The sequence below is a fragment of the Misgurnus anguillicaudatus genome, chromosome 7 (genome assembly GCF_027580225.2).
Source record: "Misgurnus anguillicaudatus chromosome 7, ASM2758022v2, whole genome shotgun sequence".
NCBI lineage: Eukaryota > Metazoa > Chordata > Actinopteri > Cypriniformes > Cobitidae > Misgurnus > Misgurnus anguillicaudatus.
Window position 1 is genome coordinate 29,470,038 of NC_073343.2, and position 20,197 is coordinate 29,490,234.

Genomic DNA, 20,197 nt, shown 5'->3' on the forward strand with positions numbered 1-20,197 from the left:
AATAGTGCGTCGGTGCAGAAGGGAGTGTTTGTGTAGGGAGAGGTCGCTACGGGTCTGTGCAATGCTCAGGTGAACCATAAAGACCTGTATCTCTCCTTATTCAATTCCAAAGCGGCCTATCTGAGCGGAGCAGAAAGCCGCGTGCTTGCAGGCAGTCTCATTGAGGGCTAAAGTGCATTGTGGAAGAAAGGTTTCAGAGGGCATGGGTGCAAAAGATAGTGACACTGAACCGTATCCCCGTTTCACTGACTAAGCCCGGTGTCGTGAGAGAACACAAAAAAATAAACAAAATAAAAGTCTGAAAATACGCTTTGTTCCCCTGAAAGTACCAATTGCGGTGTGTGTTTTTATGCATGGTAATAAAAATCAACAGACGTTCTCTAAAGGATCTTAAAATGTTTGAAATGTAATTTTACGTTCACGGCTGTAACTGTATTAGAAGGATTTCGAGAAATATGTTAATTATGTCTCTCAGATTTTGATCCTAGAGTTAAATGAGTACAGTTGCATTGTGGGATTTGATCTTTTGGCATTTGATCGAGCTTTTATAATGAGAGAGATTAGCACAACAGCGTTCAAACCTAGCAGATGTTCGCGAGGGGTTGACAGTGTGTCTGTTTTGAGAGCTGTGGGGAAAAGAAACGCCACACAAATTTGATGATACAAATAAGGAAGTAAAAGTTTACAGAAGATTCAAAGCAGGGGTATAAAATCTCTGGTTACATAAAACCCAATTTTTAAATGATAAGCACTGTTAGAGTCTATTCATCTAAACATCTGCTTATATACAATATGATCTCTCTTCACATTTGCTGAAAACTAGCTGCTTCGATTCGGGCTAAAGGTCTGATGCTTTCGGGAGATTAAAGTGACCACAATCCCTGACCTAAAGCAGGAAGAGCAATCAGACTGAACCATAAAGGGATTAGCATAGTTTATTTTGTTTTTTATTTTGTTAGATACAACAGATCATTAGTCCAACTAAAGCCCGATTTATAGTCGTTCGTAAGCTCTATGTCGTAGCTACGCCGTAGGTTATCCTTAGCCTGTGCGTAGCTCTGCGTAGCCTAACGTGGACCTCGCAAAATTTTTAACAGCGCGTCAGTTCTACGCGGACCGTAAGTGCTGTGATTGGTCCACCAGAACCCCTCCCATCAGGTAAAAAAACTGCGTCATAGGTATTTCTATTTGCAACGGTAAAAACAAAGATGGGTCAAGTTGAGGAGTGATTTAACTCAAACTGCAACAAAAGTCAAATTGGACGTATGAACATTTTGAGTTTCCTTGCTTCATTCGAGCGTGAAATTCTAGTCATTAGAGACATTCACACAGAAAATTGCGTCATGGGAGGGGCTTCTGCGACTCTGCATGCTTCCTGTAATCACATCACTACTAGAGCAAGCTCCTGATTGGTTAACGCAGTGCATTTTTCTGCAAAAGTTCAGATTTTTGAACTCTCGCGTTTCCCGTGGCAACGCTCAATTAGCACGAACTAGACACACCGCGCTAAACGCCTCATTCGCACCGCGGGACCTCCAGACGCGCGTCTTTACATTGACTTAACATTGAAATCACTCGCGTTTGACGTCTCTACCGCGGCTGGTGTGAACGCAGCATAAAACAGGGAGTTTCAAACTGTGGGTCGCATGGCTGTTGTGGTGAATGACTCAAAAACAGTTTAGCCCAACTAATGACTAGCAAATGCCAAAGATTTTGATATGATATAGCATGAGGCAGTGGATCTCAAACTGGGGGGCCACAGTTTTATGAGATTTTTTTAAATACATCACATTCATCATATATGCTTACATAAACAGATATGAAAAATGAAAGTATACATTTATGAGTGATGGGATCTCAAAGCAACCTTGAGGGAAAAAAGCTATGAATGTGATTCTGTCAAAGCACACAGAACAATGTTCATCTAAACATTAGTTTCACAACAACACAGCCACGATCAAAATGTCTCTCACGTTCTTCCTCACTAATCACATTTCATAATAACTATTCACGGCTCGCTCTTACTTCCTTTAACAAAATTGCAATCTTGAAGCTAATTTAGCAACGGTTACATCTCCCTTCAAGTAAACTGCCCAGATGTTTCTAAATGAGCTAAGGAGGAGGCCTGTCTTGCTTTAACCAAGCAGATGTTGCATATTTGGAAACACGTGGTGAATTAACACACACGATAATTGATGGACTCCATCTTTTCCCTTTACGTTTTCTGCCTCTCGCTTTCCCCGTAAAAGAACATCCAGAACTATCAGAGCAGGATGGAAAAACAGAACGTCAACAACATTAAACACACAAGCAATTAGACGCAGTATATCTCTCGCTTCAAGAGCGTTCACCGGCGTCCCGCTCAGAGACAAGCTTTAAGGAGAAATTCCACTATATTTAGGCCTATGATTAAAACGAGCGAGATAACAACACAGAGCTGCGTAATAAACTGCAGCAATGCAGTATTTATGCAGGAAACACGTCTTATCACAGATACTGGGTTTGGAGATACCAATATGAAACCCAGAGGCACTCCGACACAATATTTCAACACAGAGCTCGAGCAAATCCTAGCAATGCATACCACACGAAAACAAAAGCTTACAAAAAATTAATAAACACTATTGTGAATGCAATGCATGCCTATCATCTGCGGCTGCTGACTTTAGCAAAGAAAAATTAACTCTTTCCCGCAAGCGTTTAAAAGCATTTTTTATGATTTTCATTATAAAAAAATTAATCTTTCCAGACCCTCTGCTTTAATTTTAAATTTTTTTCATATCTTCATTTGTTCTCTTTTTACCACCTCTTAAATATGGGTAGGTTTAAAAAAAATAGCAATAATAATTGAGCATAATTGGATTTTAGTAAAGGACTTTTGTTATAGATCAGATTCAGAGCGATGATCAAAACATATAATTTTTTTTTTACTGTTTTTGGGCCGTTCACATTATAACGATAACTATAACGTTAACTATAATGATAACTATATTAGCGTCCACATCACCGAACAATAACGATAAATTTATGCTAATTCGTTCACGCGCACAGCACTTGCGCAAATCACTTCCCTTTAATATTGCATATTTCTTCTAATAAAAACTTTTGCAGTTGTCACTGAATATGCAAATACGCTGTTCGTGTTGCATTTACACAGCGGGTAGCCAGCAGATGTCCTCAACAGGCTGCATTTCGCGTAACTAAACAGTTAATCTAATACTTTGTTTAATCTCTTACCTTTTGGTGTAGTTAATGTAGTAGAATAAAAAGCATTAGCCTACGTAGTCAATTTCACAGCAACTGCATCAGCGCATTTTATGTTATAGACCTCAGCAATGAGCTTTACTGTCAATTCAAGTGCGCATGCACTTGAAATTAAAAAGATTTGATTGGCTGTTAATGGTTTATCGTTCATCAGGTGGGAAAAAAATCACTCAGAAAGTGATAAATTTTTTTTCATTGTATCTATATTGTTAAATTTGTGGTGTCAACTCCGCTATTCTTTTTTTAAACTATATTTTTAATAGTTATAGTTATCGTTATAATGTGAACGGCCCTGAAAAGCGCCACTTAGTGGATATTAGAAATATAGATTGCCGTAAAAACTCATCATTGGCAGGGATGTGATTTCTTTTGATGAGATAACCCGTCAATGGTGGGAAAAAGAGTTAAGCAACACTTTTCATGTCATTGATAGTTGATTGTCTGTGAAATCCAGGCTAAAGTCTCATAATAATGAGAATAAATGCATCAAAGTTTGATTTCAATCTATCACATGATCTTACTCAGTCAATATTAAAGATATCAAGGTGATATTTTCAAAGAATGTTCTTTTCATTATGTAGTATGATTTTATGTACTTTACTGTATGTTTTACAAACTGCATCACCTTTAAGGAAACCATTGGTACTACAATGTAAGCAAGCAATGCAATCACAGTTAATGCAGAAGAAAGATCCACTGCTTGAATTAATTAAGGGCTAAGATGCATATAATATGCAATCGCTTTTAATTTTGAGTTACTTTATTGCATCTGCTCTAAATATAAATGGATTTTAATATCAAACTAAAATGTCACACGCTATTACACATTACAAATCAAATTTCATCTCTACCTAAGCAAATTATAACACTAAAGAATTGTGACTTTATACACCATCAGAAAAAATGTCAAAAAATGGTCTCTAGCTATTACTGAGGTAGTCCAAAAACGACACATTTGAACCTAAACCGTTCATATTATCAGACGTAGATGTTGGTACCAAAAAGTGCACCAGTTGTGTGCCTATCTACACTGTAAAAAATGTCTGTAGAAATTACAGTATTAATGGGTATTACTGGCAACTAGCTGCCAGTAACTTACTGTATATTTTACATTTATGTTATTTACTGGCAACATGTTGTTCAAAGTTAAATGAACATGAAACATTTTCAGACTTTATCTTCTACAGTAAGTTACTGGCAACCAGCTGCAAAATTACAGCACATTTTTTACAGTGTATACCTAAATGAGATATATAAGGACCTTTTTAAAGGGTACTGTGCAATGCAGCCCAGTCTCACGAAATTTCGTGCTATTATCACAAATTTTCGCGTTTTCTCGTGATCGTATAACGAATTCCTGTTTTCGTGTGATTATCACGTATTGGTTACTCAACTGTTTTGTCCTATTTTCTTACCATTGTCGCTTTGGTTAAGGATTAGATTGACATAAAATGCCTAACCAAACCCAACTCTAACCCTAACGCCAGGCGACAAAAAAAAACTAAAGCAGAAAAAATAGATTAAACCAATATATAAAGTGACATTCTAACGCAAGCACCAAATCTAACTCTAAACCGAAGCGACAATGGTTTAAAAATAGGAAAAAGCAGTTGAGTAACCAATACGTGATAATCACACGAAAACAGGAATTCGTTATACGATCACAAAAAAACGTGATAATAGCACGAAAAAAGAATAAAAAAAATACGTGACTATATCACAAAACTTTGTGAGACTGGGTAGTGCAGTGACAGCTTTTCTGACATTTTTTTCTGACAGTGTATATAAATATTTACACTTGCTTGAAGCTTGAAATGTATTTTGAAAAAACATTTTAAAATAGTAACATAATAGTAAGCAACTGCCATGACCGGTCGCTGAATATTTATATTGTCAGTAAACAAACACTGACATTTAGTACAACTTAATAACATTGAAGGTGCGGAGAGGTGTACAAACGGTCTGACAATACATTTCTAATAGCTTGTTAACAGTATGCTCGGCCTGTTTGCATTCTCTGAAAGACTCATAAATAGCTGCCAGTTGGTGGCTTTCCAAAGCAATCTACAGACTGCAGCAAGTTTATGTGTTGAACGACTGCTTTAAGCAATGATACCAAATGACACAGTCCATCAATTCTTCTTAGTAGCTTGTTAATTTGTTTGGCAGTGTCCAAGCTGAAGCCACTGCGAGTCTTTACAAACATTGCTTGGCGTTTGCCACATATTGCAATGCATTGCATTTCCAATATAATACCAAAAAATAAGAGAAATAAAAAATAATTGTCCTTTATTCACTGGAAACTGTAAAACAGATCCTTAAGACATGGAAAAAAACAAGCTAGAGATTTAAAAAAACAAAAGTTCATGTGCTGTACCAAGGACACATTTTAGATTAATCTCTTTAAGGTTTTTCAAATGTTTTCGATGTATTTTTCAGCACCCTGGTCTTTCTATTCTCGTATAAAATGTGTTTTTACTTGCTTTCTCCTCTCAATATAGGTCAACACCTGCAGATACAGTTGAATGTTTACTGTCATGTCAAATATTTACTGACACATCGATATCTGAATGAATTACAGTAAGAATCTGATTGAAACTTGCACAGTTACAAATATCTATTTTGAGTATTACAAATGTATTAAAAGTAAAAGCCATTTTGTTTTTAAAGGTAAGAAATAAGGTAAAAAAGCTGTCACCGGGATGGTACCCTTTAAAAAGGTCCTTATACTGTATGTACCATTTCCGTACACTGTAAAAAATTTGCTGTAATTTTGCAGCTGGTTGCCAGTAACTTACTGTAGAAGATAAAGTCTAAAAATGTTTCATGTTCATTTGACTTTGAACAAAATGTTACCAGTAAATAACATAAATGTAAAATCTATGGTAAGTTACTGGCAGCTAGTTGCCAGTAATACCCAGTAATACTGTAATTTCTACAGAATTTTTTTTACAGTGTACAGATATGTATACATTTGGTAACATGTACCTTTCAGGTAATATGCACTCTTTAGATACAAAGTTGTACTTTTTGAAAGGGTACTACCAACCCATTCACAGCTTTTGTTCATTTATTTCTAAGATTGTACTAATTCACTTACAGTGGTGTTGAAATAATGCTGATATTTTATTTCACGAACATAACATAGTATATTGATCAGCCAAATTATACAACGTTATTTGGGATTTGAACACAAAAATGCTGGGTTACTTTCAACCCAACGTTGGGTAAAAAACAGATGAACCCCAGGGTTGTAATTTTACCTATGCTGGGTTGATTTAACCTAAAATGCTGTGTTGTTTTATCCAATTGTTGGGTCAACCCATTGTCTGGGTTAATTTAACCCAACCGTTAAGTTTGTCCATATTTGACCCAACGTTGAATACAACCAAACATTTTTTTAGACTATTCAAATCCCAAATGACTTATAATTCGGCTTGATGGAATTAATATTCTCCGTTTGTGACATAAAATATCAGTGTTATTTCAACATTATAAAATCATTAGTCACGCAGAAGGTATCCTTACAGACTTCTTCAACCAAAGCTTAAAAGTCAGTGCATGATTGTGAACGCTAGGATATTGATTGTGACTGGTGGGATTTTGCTATCACCTTCTCCAGGCTATTTGAGGCAATTAAAATGCATAATGTCACGGCGGCAAAAGTCGGACTCTTTGATTGAAACGCTCCTGGTGTGAAAGTCATTGCATCATACAGATGGTCTTTTCCTATATGAGCCCTCTGGCACAATGAGAGAGAGAGAGAGAAAGAGAGAGAGAAAGAGAGAGAGAAAGAGAGAGAGAAAGAGAGAGAAAGAGTATTATGGAATGAGACATTTTCAATTTTTTAACGCTAGTATTTCGATTACCGGACACAAGGATGCTGTAGAGCCATAGGGCTTCAGATAACATGGGTGGGCGACTGAATAAATTATGAGGGGCATAAATGAAAATCACATTTTTGTTCCTTTTTCCTATAGACTACTTTTTCTAATTCTAGTCTCAAGCACATTTGTTTACATTTTACAAGTTGGCTAATTCTTATGAATTGAAAAGGAGCAAATATCTTGTTAACATTTCTTTATAAAAAAAATCATATTTTAAAGTCATATTATATGTATGTATGCATGCATGCATAGTGTTAGTGTGTGACGGATCGCAGTTGATCCGTGATCCTTATGGAACACGACCTACGGGTAGATTACTATGCAAATTTAAATAGGGAAAGTTTATAATTTGCATGTGTTTTAAAGGCTTGCAAATGTTAACATTCAATTGATTTTAAACAATTTAACTGCAAAAGGCGCTAAAGTGAGCAGATTTCTGTACAAACAGACGCACATGCGGTTAATGTGTCCGGTCCAGCTCCAATCAGACGTGATCATCCCTGTGCCCTTCAAAGATCAGAACTCTTGATGTGTAAACTTTAGAGAGAGTTGCGCTACTGTGTCCCATACTGTAGTCCATTAACATACATTTGCCGAATTGAGCACTGAAAAACAACGTAACGTTTTATGAAGGGCGACCGTTTTACTGCGCTGTTTGGAATACGCCCTCCGTCTGTGTGTGCGCAAGCATTTAAGTGCACTCAAAAGTGCATAAACGAAGAGAAGGGTTTCAAAAAAGCAAGCGAACATCAAATCTTTGTTATTGACAGGGTACATACAAACAAAATGATCTCCACAGTATTCTTTTTTCTAATCAAAACATTTGTTTATGTCTTAAGTGTATGTATAGATTACAGTCAGAAACCAGTCTGTGCTTTTTTGGTCTTAAAGAGACAGTAACCTCAATTAACCTACTTAAGTCTGTGTCATTAATGTTAATCAAACAACCCAAGACAAAGAGAAAAAATCACTTTTGTATCTCTTAATTTATACAATAAAGACAGTGTTATTATTCATTTGATTCAATTTCTGTATCTATTTTTAGACCTTATATAATGTGCAATTTTGTTCTTTTTTTATAAATGTTTGTAATTTGTAATCCGTGCCTTAAAAATGTAAAATGTGGTCTGAACCATGACTTTTGTTATTCATCACACCCCTACCTACATAGTGCTTATGATAGTTGTTATGGTATATGGCATGTCACACTTAGGGTTGCCAATTGTCCCGTATTAGCCGGGATGTCCCATATTTTGAGCCTAATTTATTTTTCCAGTACGGGACCTCCCGCGTCCCGTTTTTTGATTGCTATGCTGATCTACAATAGGCTTGTTCGACTTCATGTGGTGCCACAAGAACCGAGAGGCAGATAACATAAAAATCCTGCGAGAGCGATTCGAGAAATAATACAGAAGAGACTGCTATCAAAATGCTCTCGTTGTACTTTGATGTCATCCACCTGTCAGTTCTTGATTCATAGCCTGTAAGTGTGTTTTATTTAAACTCTGCAAAACCTTTTTTTAACTAGACAAATCTTAGGGGCAATGGTTCAATTAAAGGACTGTGTTAAAAGTACCTGCTGTAAATTAACAAACTATTAATAAACCTAACATATGTTGCCAAGCCACAAGAGTTATAAATTAATATTTAATTAGGAGATTAGCTATCATTCTGACAAATGGCTTAAATACACTGTATACACAAAACTATATTCGCACTGTGGCGGCAGGCCATCTTTTGTACCGTATTTCAGTGTGAGCAAGTTAACAACCCTGCATGCCATGCCAAATTGCCAAAAGTATTTCATGGCACTATCCAAAAGCTAGGACTCAAAATCCGAACCTTCAGTGAGTCTCTAATTTCACAAAACACTGGAGCTGTGAAACCTTGATATCTGAACAGTGTGCACAATAACTGAACGTGTCCGTGTGCATACAGTACAGTCATTAAGTGAGGTCATAAAGCACATTACCATTGGTTTCCATTAAAAAATGATTCAAGCAACACACACGTAGGGTTAAGGTGACTTGATATACGTTACCTGCGTCTTGACTGGCTTCTTAAACAAACACAAAGGAAAGAAATCAATCTATGAACTACTCAATAGTTGTTTCAGCTAAAGAGATAACTAGATATAACTATATAGCAATAAACTGCAAGTCATTTGATGAGTGACTTATTTATCACATACACAACCAGCAGAGGTCTCTAGTACATAGATGAATAATTAAAATGTCATAGACTGGTTATATGGCAGATATGCAGGTTTTTGCTTGATAATCTCAAAATATATGTGACCCTGTCAGTGAAATCCAGGCTAGTCTCAGAGCCGGCGCCAGACCATAACTAACAGGGGGGCACTCAGCTTCCAACAGGGGCACGCAATAGCAACAATAACTTGCAAAAACAAGACATTAAAACAACAAATACAGCAAGCACACACTCATACAACTAGTACAGACTGTCAGCTCATTTCCCGTATGAAGTGCAAAAGACCACAAACTATGCGCAAAACTATTGAACTTCGACAGCGGCGTGAGCACAGGCTGAGCTCCGCTGCGCTCGCGCTTGGCTCGACGCAACAACAAACCGCCCTCGCGCGGCGCAAGCCATTGAAATGAATGGGTTTCATAGCGCAGCGCACATCGCGTCCTAGCTTTAAAAAAGCCGCTTTACCATAATCACGTCGTAATGCTGTTAACGGTCTATAGCCACACTTCACATTTAAGCTTACGTAATTTAAAACAACGCTAACTTACCTTTAAAATAGCTGAAGACGGTGTGTAAGAACATTAAACTTCCTTAAAACAGTGTCCTGTAGATTTGTAAATTCCACCTCGACCTCTAATCTCCGAGTTTGAGCCAGTCTGTGTTTGCATGAAGATGAAGCAGACGGTGCTGGTTCGTTCTAAATGTTCTAATATCCATATTTTACACGATCCATAAAATGCCGCGAAAAAACACGTTGCTAGTATCAAGTCACAAATATGCTAAAGACGTAAGTGAGACGCAGCAATACATCCAATCAGAGAAACTGGTCTATTTTAATTAAAGAAAACATATATCAACTATATTTTCCTCATTTGATTACATTACAAGTCATGAAACATTCAATGTAATAAAAAACTTTGTAGGGGGGGCACAACAACCTGTTCGGGGGGGGGGGGGGGGGCACTGCCCGCGAATGCCCCCCCCTTGACGCCGGCCCTGGCTAGTCTTATAATCTAATGATGAGATTTGATGCATCAAAGTTTGATTTCACTTAAACTTAAATTTTTGACATGACCTTATTCAGTAAATATTAAAGATATCAAGGTGTATTTTAACAAAATGATCTTTACATTATGTGGGATGATTTTGATGTAGAAATAGGAAATCACAAAAATGACTTTAGCTGGGTTTTTTCACAGACAGGGTCACTATGTGTATATCAACCCAATCTCCAGGCAAGTCATGCTGTAGTTAAAAAATATTTTATTTATTTATTCATGTTCATGGAGACGACTTTCTGCTTTTTTCGTCTCATTGAGCACAAATTTCTATAAACATTGTTATGTATTGTTTTTTTTTTCATTGCACATGGAGTAAGAACGACTTTGAAAGTGAAACTGAAAGTGACAAGCATGTAACACGTACTCGCAATGTGACCTCTACATTTAACCCATCCCAGTGAGTAGTGAACAGCTATCCTAGCAACCCGCTGGCCTTGAGTTTCAAACCGGCAACTTTCGGGTTACAAGCCCAACTCTCTAACCACTAGGCTACAACTGCCTCCAAACTTCTGTTTCGGACACTCCTAACCCAAACCCCAACTCTATCCACAAACTCAAGCAAAAATATTTTAAAGCGCACCAATGGTCTGATTCACATTTCCTTTGATGTTTAGGTGTGTATTAGTACATGTTAACGATATGCAAAAGGTACATACCCCCAAAGTAAACGATAACGCAAGTTATCATTTTCAACGCAAATCTCTTTTCTTGGACTACAACAAACACACGGATTGTAGGCAACAGTTTACACTGCAAAAAATTATTTTCAAGAAAAAAATATTTTTGTCTTGTTTTCAGTAAAATATCTTAAAATTCTTACATTAAGATGCTTTTCTTGATGAGCAAAACGACCCAAGAAAATAAGTTTAGTTTTAAGACCAAAAATATTAAATTTAAGTGATTTTGTGCATAAAACAAGAAAAAAAAATCTTAAGTGATTTTGTGCATAAAAAAGCAAAAAAGTCTTGAACATTTTTCAAAAAACATTAAATTCAAGAAAAATTCAAGAAAAGTTTGCTTATCCCATTGGCAGATTTTTTTTGCTTGTTTTTTGCACAAAATCACTTACATTTGATATTTTTGGTCTAAAAACTAGACTTATTTTCTCATCAAGAAAAGGCATCTTAATTTAAGAATGCTTAGATATTTTTACTGAAAACAAGACAAAAATACAAAGAACATTTTTTCTTGGGAAAATCATTTTTTGCAGTATATTCCTGGTATTGGTGATGTAGACAAGACCGACATCATAATTCCTTCTGTTTCAGACTCACACCTGTAAGTTAACTCCTGTTAGCATTGCATTGTGCACAAATCTTTTAAACATGGTAAGGAGCGTCACATTTCCTGCTGACGTCAGATGTATTCAGACCAATCACAACGTACAGATTAGCTGGCCAATCAGAGCCACAGAGCTTTTCAAATCCACGCGTTTTAGAAAAAGAGTAAAATCTGGATGTGTAGAAATGTACGGTATGTGGAAAATAATGTGTTTTTTAACCAAACCACTCAAACACATTGTATTATACCAAATACACAAAATAACGTTGTTTTTTAACAATGAAAAAGGTGCTCTTTAAAAATCGGAAAAAAGCATGTAGAAACCAGTACATAAAATAACATCCTAACCAAAACTCCAAATCTTACCCTAACCCCAAGCGACAATGATTTAAAAATATAAAAGGAAAAAAACAATCCATAAAATGACAAAAACAGAACGTCTTGCTAGGATAACTATTTATAGAAATTTGTGCTGAGTGAGACAAAAAGAAATTTGTGCTCAATGACACACAAGAAAGTTGAAAATCGTGTCCATAAACACAAATAAATAAATCAAATATTTCGTGACTATACCACAGAATGCCTTGAGGCAGGGTTGTGTATATACATTGAGTAATGGGACTAAAAGCACATTAAGGGTTCACAAAAACATCTCAGTCACACACAAAAATACATAGACACTGTATCTCTGTCAGTATCAGTCAATACACCAGCACGGTTTTATTCTGAACTCTTTCCTAAGATCAAAGTTATATACCAGAATGCAACATATTTGGACAGTGAGCTTTTCTACAGATTGTCTTTCTTCTAGCAAAATCTCCACTACGTTCAAATGTTTTATGTAACACTACAACGAACCTAAACAACAGCTAAACAAACACCGCAAAACCCCAACCACAATCATCTGAAAGCTTTGACTTACCGCTGTAGCGAATGATTCTTTCAGTCGAGTCTCCTTCTCCGAATCGTGTTATTGGCGTGAGGCGGATCTGGTAGGCTTCTGGTTTTATGAGCTCAGTGAGGTTATAGGTGAGCAGTTCTCCTTTTTGGATGTTGTCTTCTATTGGGATTTCCTGTTCCCACCACCTCTGATGCCCGGTCTGAACAGGAGAACATAAATCCAGGTTGATTTTGTAAACTTTTTTATTACACCTTATGATTAAGCATCAAGCAAAGCGCACATAAATAACTGTCGACCAATCCTCTTTGAGTCATCGGGAGAGAAATGATACATCCAACTACACTGCAAAAAATTATTTTCAAGAAAAAAAATTCTTAATATTTTTGTCTTGTTTTCAGTAAAAATATCTACAAATTCTTAAATCAAGATGCTTTTTCTTAATGAGCAAAATGACCCAAGAAAATAAGTCTAGTTTATAGAGAAAAAATATCAAATTTAAGTGATTTTGTGCATAAAACAAGCAAAAAAAATCTGCCAATGGGGTAAGCAAAAAATCTTGAAAATTTTCTTTTAAACACTAAGTTCAAGAAAAATCCAAGAAAAATTTGCTTACCCCATTGGCAGATTTTTTTCCTTGTTTTATGCACAAAATCACTTAAATTTGATATTTTTGGTCTAAAAACTAGACTTATTTCTTGGGTCATTTTGCTCATCAAGAGAAGGCATCTTAATTTAAGAATTTTTTTATTTTTTTTACTGAAAACAAGACAAAAATACTAAGAAATTGTTTTCTTGAAAATAATTTTTTGCAGTTTATACATCAAAATATAGGATTACTCCGTAAGATCAATCAAAACTTTCAAAATACTATTATTATAAAAATCTTTTTTTTAAAGATTATATTTATTTGTCACATACACAGGTATATGCATATATAACATGTAGTGAAATATATATCTGCACTGCAAAAAATGACTTTCTTAGTATTTTTGTCTTGTTTTTAGTAGAAATATCCAAAAATTCTTAAATCAAGATGTATTTTCTTAATGAGCAAATGACCTAGGAAAGTAAGTCTAGTTTTTAGATAAAAAATATACAATTTAAGAGAATTTGTGCTTAAAACAAGCAAAATAGTATGACATTTTTGCTGATTTTTTCTTGTATTAAGTAAATTCAAGAAAAAATTCTTATTCCATTGGCAGATTTTTTTGCTTGTTTTATGCACAAATTCACTTAAATTTGATATGTTTTGTCTAAAAATTTGTTATTTTCTTGTTTTAAAATAGTAAGAATATCTACTTCGAAGTAAGAAAGTCATTTTTTGCAGAGTGGTATATTCTGCAGAATGTGCAACCAAAAGAAAAAATACACTATGTAAGGCAAAAAATAAAAAATAAAAAGTGACTATATTACAATATAAGACAAACTATGCATACAATTAAAAATGGCTGATCATTTTTCTTTTTGTGAGCATTTTAATGTAACCACAAGACTTATGGAGCTATTATGGACTATTTGTTTGTAAATGAGAACGCAATCTTCTTTGACTCAGGTTGAAATATTCCTCTTACAATGCAGCTGGCCAATAATGGTCATGAATCAAAATTGGAAGTGAAATTTGCATTTGGAAAGAAGGTAAAGGAGGTGAGAATTAACAAAAGTCTCTGAATGGGCAAGAAATAAACATTATTATGTTTATAGTGAGATGCGTGAGGTTGGTAATTGGTTTTGACAGGACGCTTTTGCTTCCTGACCCTCTCCATTAACTTTTTACAACAAGCCAATTTAGTCCAAAATTAGAGGTTTACTGTATCCCTTCAACTTTTGGAGGAAGTATAAATTGATTTTTGGTGATGCTTTTCATTATTATTATTATTATTATTATTATTATTATTTAGTGGCGGCTGGTGACGAGGGCACTCAATGCGAAGTTCGTCACAACATGTATGTAGCCCGTCATGTATGTGGTTCCAGAGTTTACTGTTAAGGGAGTGTCTTGCGTGTATTTTGTAAACGTGGGCGTCTCTTTTATCATAAACGATTTTGACGCGTGTGCAGCAGGCACTTATTTTGACAAAACACGTGATGCACATGGAATTTGCGCGCTTGGATGACCCACGAGCCATCACTGTTATTATTATTATTATGGTGCAGTGGTAGAAACCATATCTCATTAAACCAACTGTATGAAACCTTCCCGGACGTTCTGAAGTATACAAACAATCCAAAATCATCAAAAACAGAGAAGTTCAGAAAGCTCTGGGCTTTCATTTATTCAGTAACCGCATATCAGTTATTTATGTTTAAGATATAAAGAGTTTGGTTCCAAAACTCGATAAACACCATTTTAAAAAATTAGTTTCCACCAAAATCAGTATTGTATCAGGTCAGTAATAAAAAATAAATTCTTAATTTTATGCAACATCCGATATTCGCTGTTATTCTGTCATTTTTTCTCTTTTTTATCCAAACCGCGACAAACACCAGTCTTTATTCTCTGCAGAATGCAATAAATCGGCATAACCAATCAGGGTGGCACGTTGAATACACACAGAATCCTAGTTTTCCTCATCTACTTTGTACTTTGTGATCAACAAACAAACAAAAACAAAATAATACTTTTGACGGCATTGATAAACCTGTGGTGGTTTTCTGTGGCGGGGAAGAAACGTAAGCCATCAAAATCTAATAATTTTCGTGAGAGGCACTCGGTCGAAGGAAAAAAGACGGCTGTTGCTTGTACTCCCAACAGCATCAAGCTTCTGTCATGCCAACACATTGATCCCAGGGGATCTTATGAAAATCTTTCCATTATTTTACTTGAAGTGAATGAAAATTGAGCAGGACCAAAACATTTTACAGCTGATCGCTGTCAAAAAAGTTCATCGACGATGTCCCAAAGGATGACATCAGCAATGACAGTGTTCTTAATATGACAAAGTAAGTGTTTTGATTAATGACATTAATGTTTATATTTTTAATTAGTGTGTACAACTAGTCAACTAAATGAATATAACATGGCAAAGATGAATGCACATTTATATAGGCTATTGATTCAATAGATTTATAGTATTTTTAATAAAAACTTGTCATGGATTTATTGCATTTTGTGGAAAGAAATAATCAGTTTTTATAATAAATATTTGAAAATTATTATAACCTCAAGATGCTATGTGAAAGTTTGTTACAGAAAATAGTGGCTTTCATTTTGTCACTTTCTTGGTATAGAAAACCCGTTTTTACCGAAATTAGTCAAAATGGATTAATTGTGTTTTGGAACCAAACTCTTCATATGTAAGGAATAATTGACGAAGGGCCATTGAATTATAAGAAAACAATGCACATGAACATAGCATAGTAGTTTTTCCCCTGTTGTACCAAAACATATTGAACAGTGAACCCCGAACCGAGGTACATACTGAACCGTGAATTTTGTGTACTGTTAATCCACTTGTTAAGTCTGACGTCATGCAGCACTTCTGTGTCCAACTGATCTCAAATGACATGGTAAATAACAGAAAAATCTCTTTAATATACAATCGTAATATATACCCGATCCTAATTTTTATCTCCATAACAAAATCCGACATGACCAGACATAGACTCACGGACATGGTTTTATTTACGAATTATTAATACATTGTTGTCGGTGATTCTTTGATACTGGAGACTAAAGTGTACACTGTGAGTTTATACATTTTTCACGTAATTGTGTAATATGAATAAATAAATGGCTGTTTAAATGTTATCCTCTATTGAAATGAGTGGAGGCTTGGACGCGGAAACAGTATTCCTTATGTCATGACATAACAAGTGGATAGACAGACACTGTACCTGTACATCTTTCATTTAAATGATTTACTGTATGTTTAAAAAAAAATTCAGTGTGGGATAAATACAAAAGCTCTTTTGGCAAAAGTTTGGCCATTGTTGGCACCACCAAACATAACCTCAATCTGTTTGAGCGGTCCGACACAGCTGTAAACGAATGGTTTGTGTGATTAACGGAGGATGAGGTTGTTTTAAACTTGTTTTAATCGGGCTTTATTTCTGCAGTGTTGTTTGGTGTCATCAGTGGTGCAGAAATTACAAAAGCTTTTAACAAAAAATGATGAAGCTCTTTTGGGCATTGCCTTCAGAGTTTGACAGATGAAACAGCAGATTAATTTTGAACATTTGCAACTTTGAACTTTTGCCATGTGACAACTATTGGCTGTGGATACACAATATTTTTTGTTATGATTGTTGATCTTGGCCGCATAAACACTATCTTGGAGCTAGGCTGAGTGACAGGCATACATGGACTCCCCCCCGGCAGTCGTGCTCGCGACTACGGGTCTCGCCGAATTGAAATACAAGATGATTGGTTAAGTCAGTGGGGCGAGGGGATGGGGAGGTGGCAGCAATAGCCCTGAGAACTTGCCAGTGTTCCCATCAGGGTCTCTCTCTCTCTACTGGTAATGAGATTTCCATCGCCAAATCCAATTACTGTTTATTGCTTCTGTGAGATTTCTAATTCCATGCCTGCAGTAGAGGGGAAAGCATCGATACGGGCACATGTAAGAAAAGATAGACCTTTTTTCCCCCGAAGCACCTTATTCATGCAATGCATCATACGACAACGGGTTATTCCGACGTTTCCGCTTTTCTTTTTATAACGCAAAAAATCAATACATTAGAGAGTGGCATCATCACAGGCCGCTCAAAGCAGCACTTGATCTTATCTATGTAAAACTGCTGAGCCCAAAACCCAATTAAGCCTCACTGAAGAGAATCAATATCAATGGTTTCCATACGCTGAAATAGACTGCAAACCTTTTCCAAACAAAACTTGTTACGAAAAATCAAGATTTTTTACGCTGGCACAAAACACCCGACTCGAAGCATCCTTCAGCTTAGCATTTGGGTGCGATTTTATTAAAGAAGTGAAAACCCAACCGTGTTTTTCTTTCATGTGGTGCAGCGTTCATAGCTCCAGGGACCTTCCATTTCATCCAACACAGCACTCAAATCTTAACACATCCTTGAGCGAGACACTCCAAACCTTGTTGTGGATGCGAAGGGCCAATATTGAAGCGTAAGGCCCTCACGCTGGTGGATAGTGTGAAGAGCACGCAGACAAAATAACCTTGAAGAAGGAACTTGTTTTGACGTTATACTTCAACTTTGGTGCTGCTGATATAATATCCAACTCAAGATGTTGAATGTGAAAAATAATCTATTGTGATAGTAGTGTAAGTCACCTTGGCTGACTGCATGCATGAAAAAAAATGTATTCTTCCCAAAGAAAGTCAATAGTTCTTGTGCAATAACCGATGCAGAGGCACTATTTAGATATTTAAAAGTAATGAAAGGGATAGTTCACCCCAAAATTAAAATTGTCATCATTTTCTCTCCTTTATGGTTCCTCAATCCCATATGGTTTTGTAAACAGTAAAACTTTATAAAAAGGTTAATTTTCACATTAATACTGCATTTAGCATCACCATCGAAATGCATAGAGAAGCCACAGTAGCTTCCACAGGACATACATGTCATTGTCTGAGAAAACATACTGACGAATGCGGTTAGTCCAATGAGAGCTATTTTAGAAACATGGTGACACAAAATGCTGACTTTCATGTAAGGGGACCTACAGTGTATGTAAATAATAATAAAATCATTGTGGTCCATTTTGTAAGGTCTTTATACATTACTGATAATATAGTTATGTACAGCAGGGAAAATAAGCATTTGACACATCAGCATTTTTTATCAGTAAGGGGATTTCTAAGTGGGCTATTGACATAAAATTTCCAAAAGATGTAGCCATCAAGACAAATATTGAATTCATACAAAGAAATCAGAACATTTAAGTATACAAGTTGAGTCATAATAAATAAAGGGAAAATTGAATAAGTATTGAACACATTTAATTTAATACTTTGTAGAATTTTATATACTCTTTTATGGAGAGGCCAGTTGTCTGCATTGGTCAGGAGTGATTCTGGCCCATACTTCCGTCTTTAAATCTTGAAGGTTCTTTGGGCCTCTTTTATGAACTTTGATCTTCAGTTCTCTCCATAGATTTTCCATGGGATTTAGGTCAGGTGATTCATTGTTTCCTTGGCCTTGTGTTTGGGATCATTGTCTTGCTTTTTCAGCTTTCTGATAGATGACAGCAGATTGTTATTCAGAATGTCCCGGTCCATTTCACCATTCATCCTGCCTTCAATAATATAAAGTCTGCCAGTACCCCTTGCTGAAAAGCAGCCCCAAAACCATGATGCTTCCACCCCCAAACTTAACTGTTGGTTTGGCGTTCTTGGGGTGGTGGGCAGTGCCATTTCTTGTTCAAACATGGTGTGTAGAATGACTGCCAAAAAGTAAAATTTGCTTTCATCTGACCATACTATAGCCTCCCAATAATCCACAGGCTTCTCCAAATGTTCTTTCGCAAACTTTAACTGAGCCTCAACACGCTTTTTGCTCAGCAATGTAGTCTTGCATTGTAAGCGTCCATGGATGCCATGGTGGTTCAGTGCATTGCTTAAAGTTTTCTTTGAAACAACAGTGCCTGCTGATGCAAGGTCTTCCTGAAGTTCTGCCCGAGTGGTTCTTGGCTCCTGGAGAACTCTCCTTTTTATTCTTTGGACTCTTTGGACAAGGATCTTACATGGAGCACCTGATCGTGGCCGGTTTATGGTGAACTGATGCTCTTTCCATTTCTGGACATGGCCCCCACAGTGCTCACAGTAACATCCAGCATTCTGGAAAGCGCCTATAACCATTCCCTTCAAAATGCTTTTCAAAGATAAGATTACGAAGATCTTGAGAGAGTTCTTTGCTTTTACCCATCATGAAGTCTTTCCTGTGTGCCTCCTGGGTAATGAGAAGCCTTTATAGGCCATTAATTAAGACTAAAGCAGCTGATATCAATTAGTACTGATAGGGGGGCAGGGTTTCTCTCTTAATACTGACAGATTGCAGGTGATCTCCTGGCTTTCTATGTCATTTTGCACCTTCTTCTCTTCATGTGTTCAATACTTATTCCCTGTGTCATTTCAGTTTTATTTATTATGACTCAACTTGTATACTTAAATGTTCTGATTTCTTTGTATGAATTCAATTTTTTCCTTGATGGCTACATCTGGTGTAAATTTTGTGTCAATAGCCCACTTAGAAATATGATAAAAATGCTGATGTGTCAAATACTTATTTTCTAAACAATACACACTGCAAATTTAACTCTTTCCCTGTCATTGACGAGTTATTTCATCAATTAAGAGAAAACATTTGCATAAAATGAGGTTTTATGTTCATCTGTAGTACCGCGACTACATTACCCAATTTATAAAAAACTAAAGCCAAAAAATTATTTACTAATTTTAAACTCCTATTTTTGGCATTTTCTCACCCAATGCACAAGTCATTATAAACCACTTTTACTATAATTGTCTGCTTTTTTGCATCATTTTTTAAACAGGAAAGCTCAGACTCCATTCATTGCAGTTATTATACGGAAAAGAATGACCAATAAAATTCTTCACAAATGCATTTGGTGTCATCCACAGAAAAAGCAAAATCACAGGGTTTGGAAAGACATACGAGTG

General features: G+C 36.0%; 1 protein-coding gene across 1 annotated transcript in view; it reads right to left on the reverse strand.

Annotated features, from left to right (window-relative positions):
• mdga2a (MAM domain containing glycosylphosphatidylinositol anchor 2a) overlaps positions 1-20,197 on the reverse strand; it is a 232,707-nt gene that overhangs the window by 21,989 nt on the left and 190,521 nt on the right. Inside the window, exon 11 of the mRNA XM_055171404.2 lies at positions 12,627-12,804. Within this exon, the coding sequence (XP_055027379.1) occupies positions 12,627-12,804 (178 nt within the window). The remainder of the gene's footprint in view (positions 1-12,626; positions 12,805-20,197) is intronic.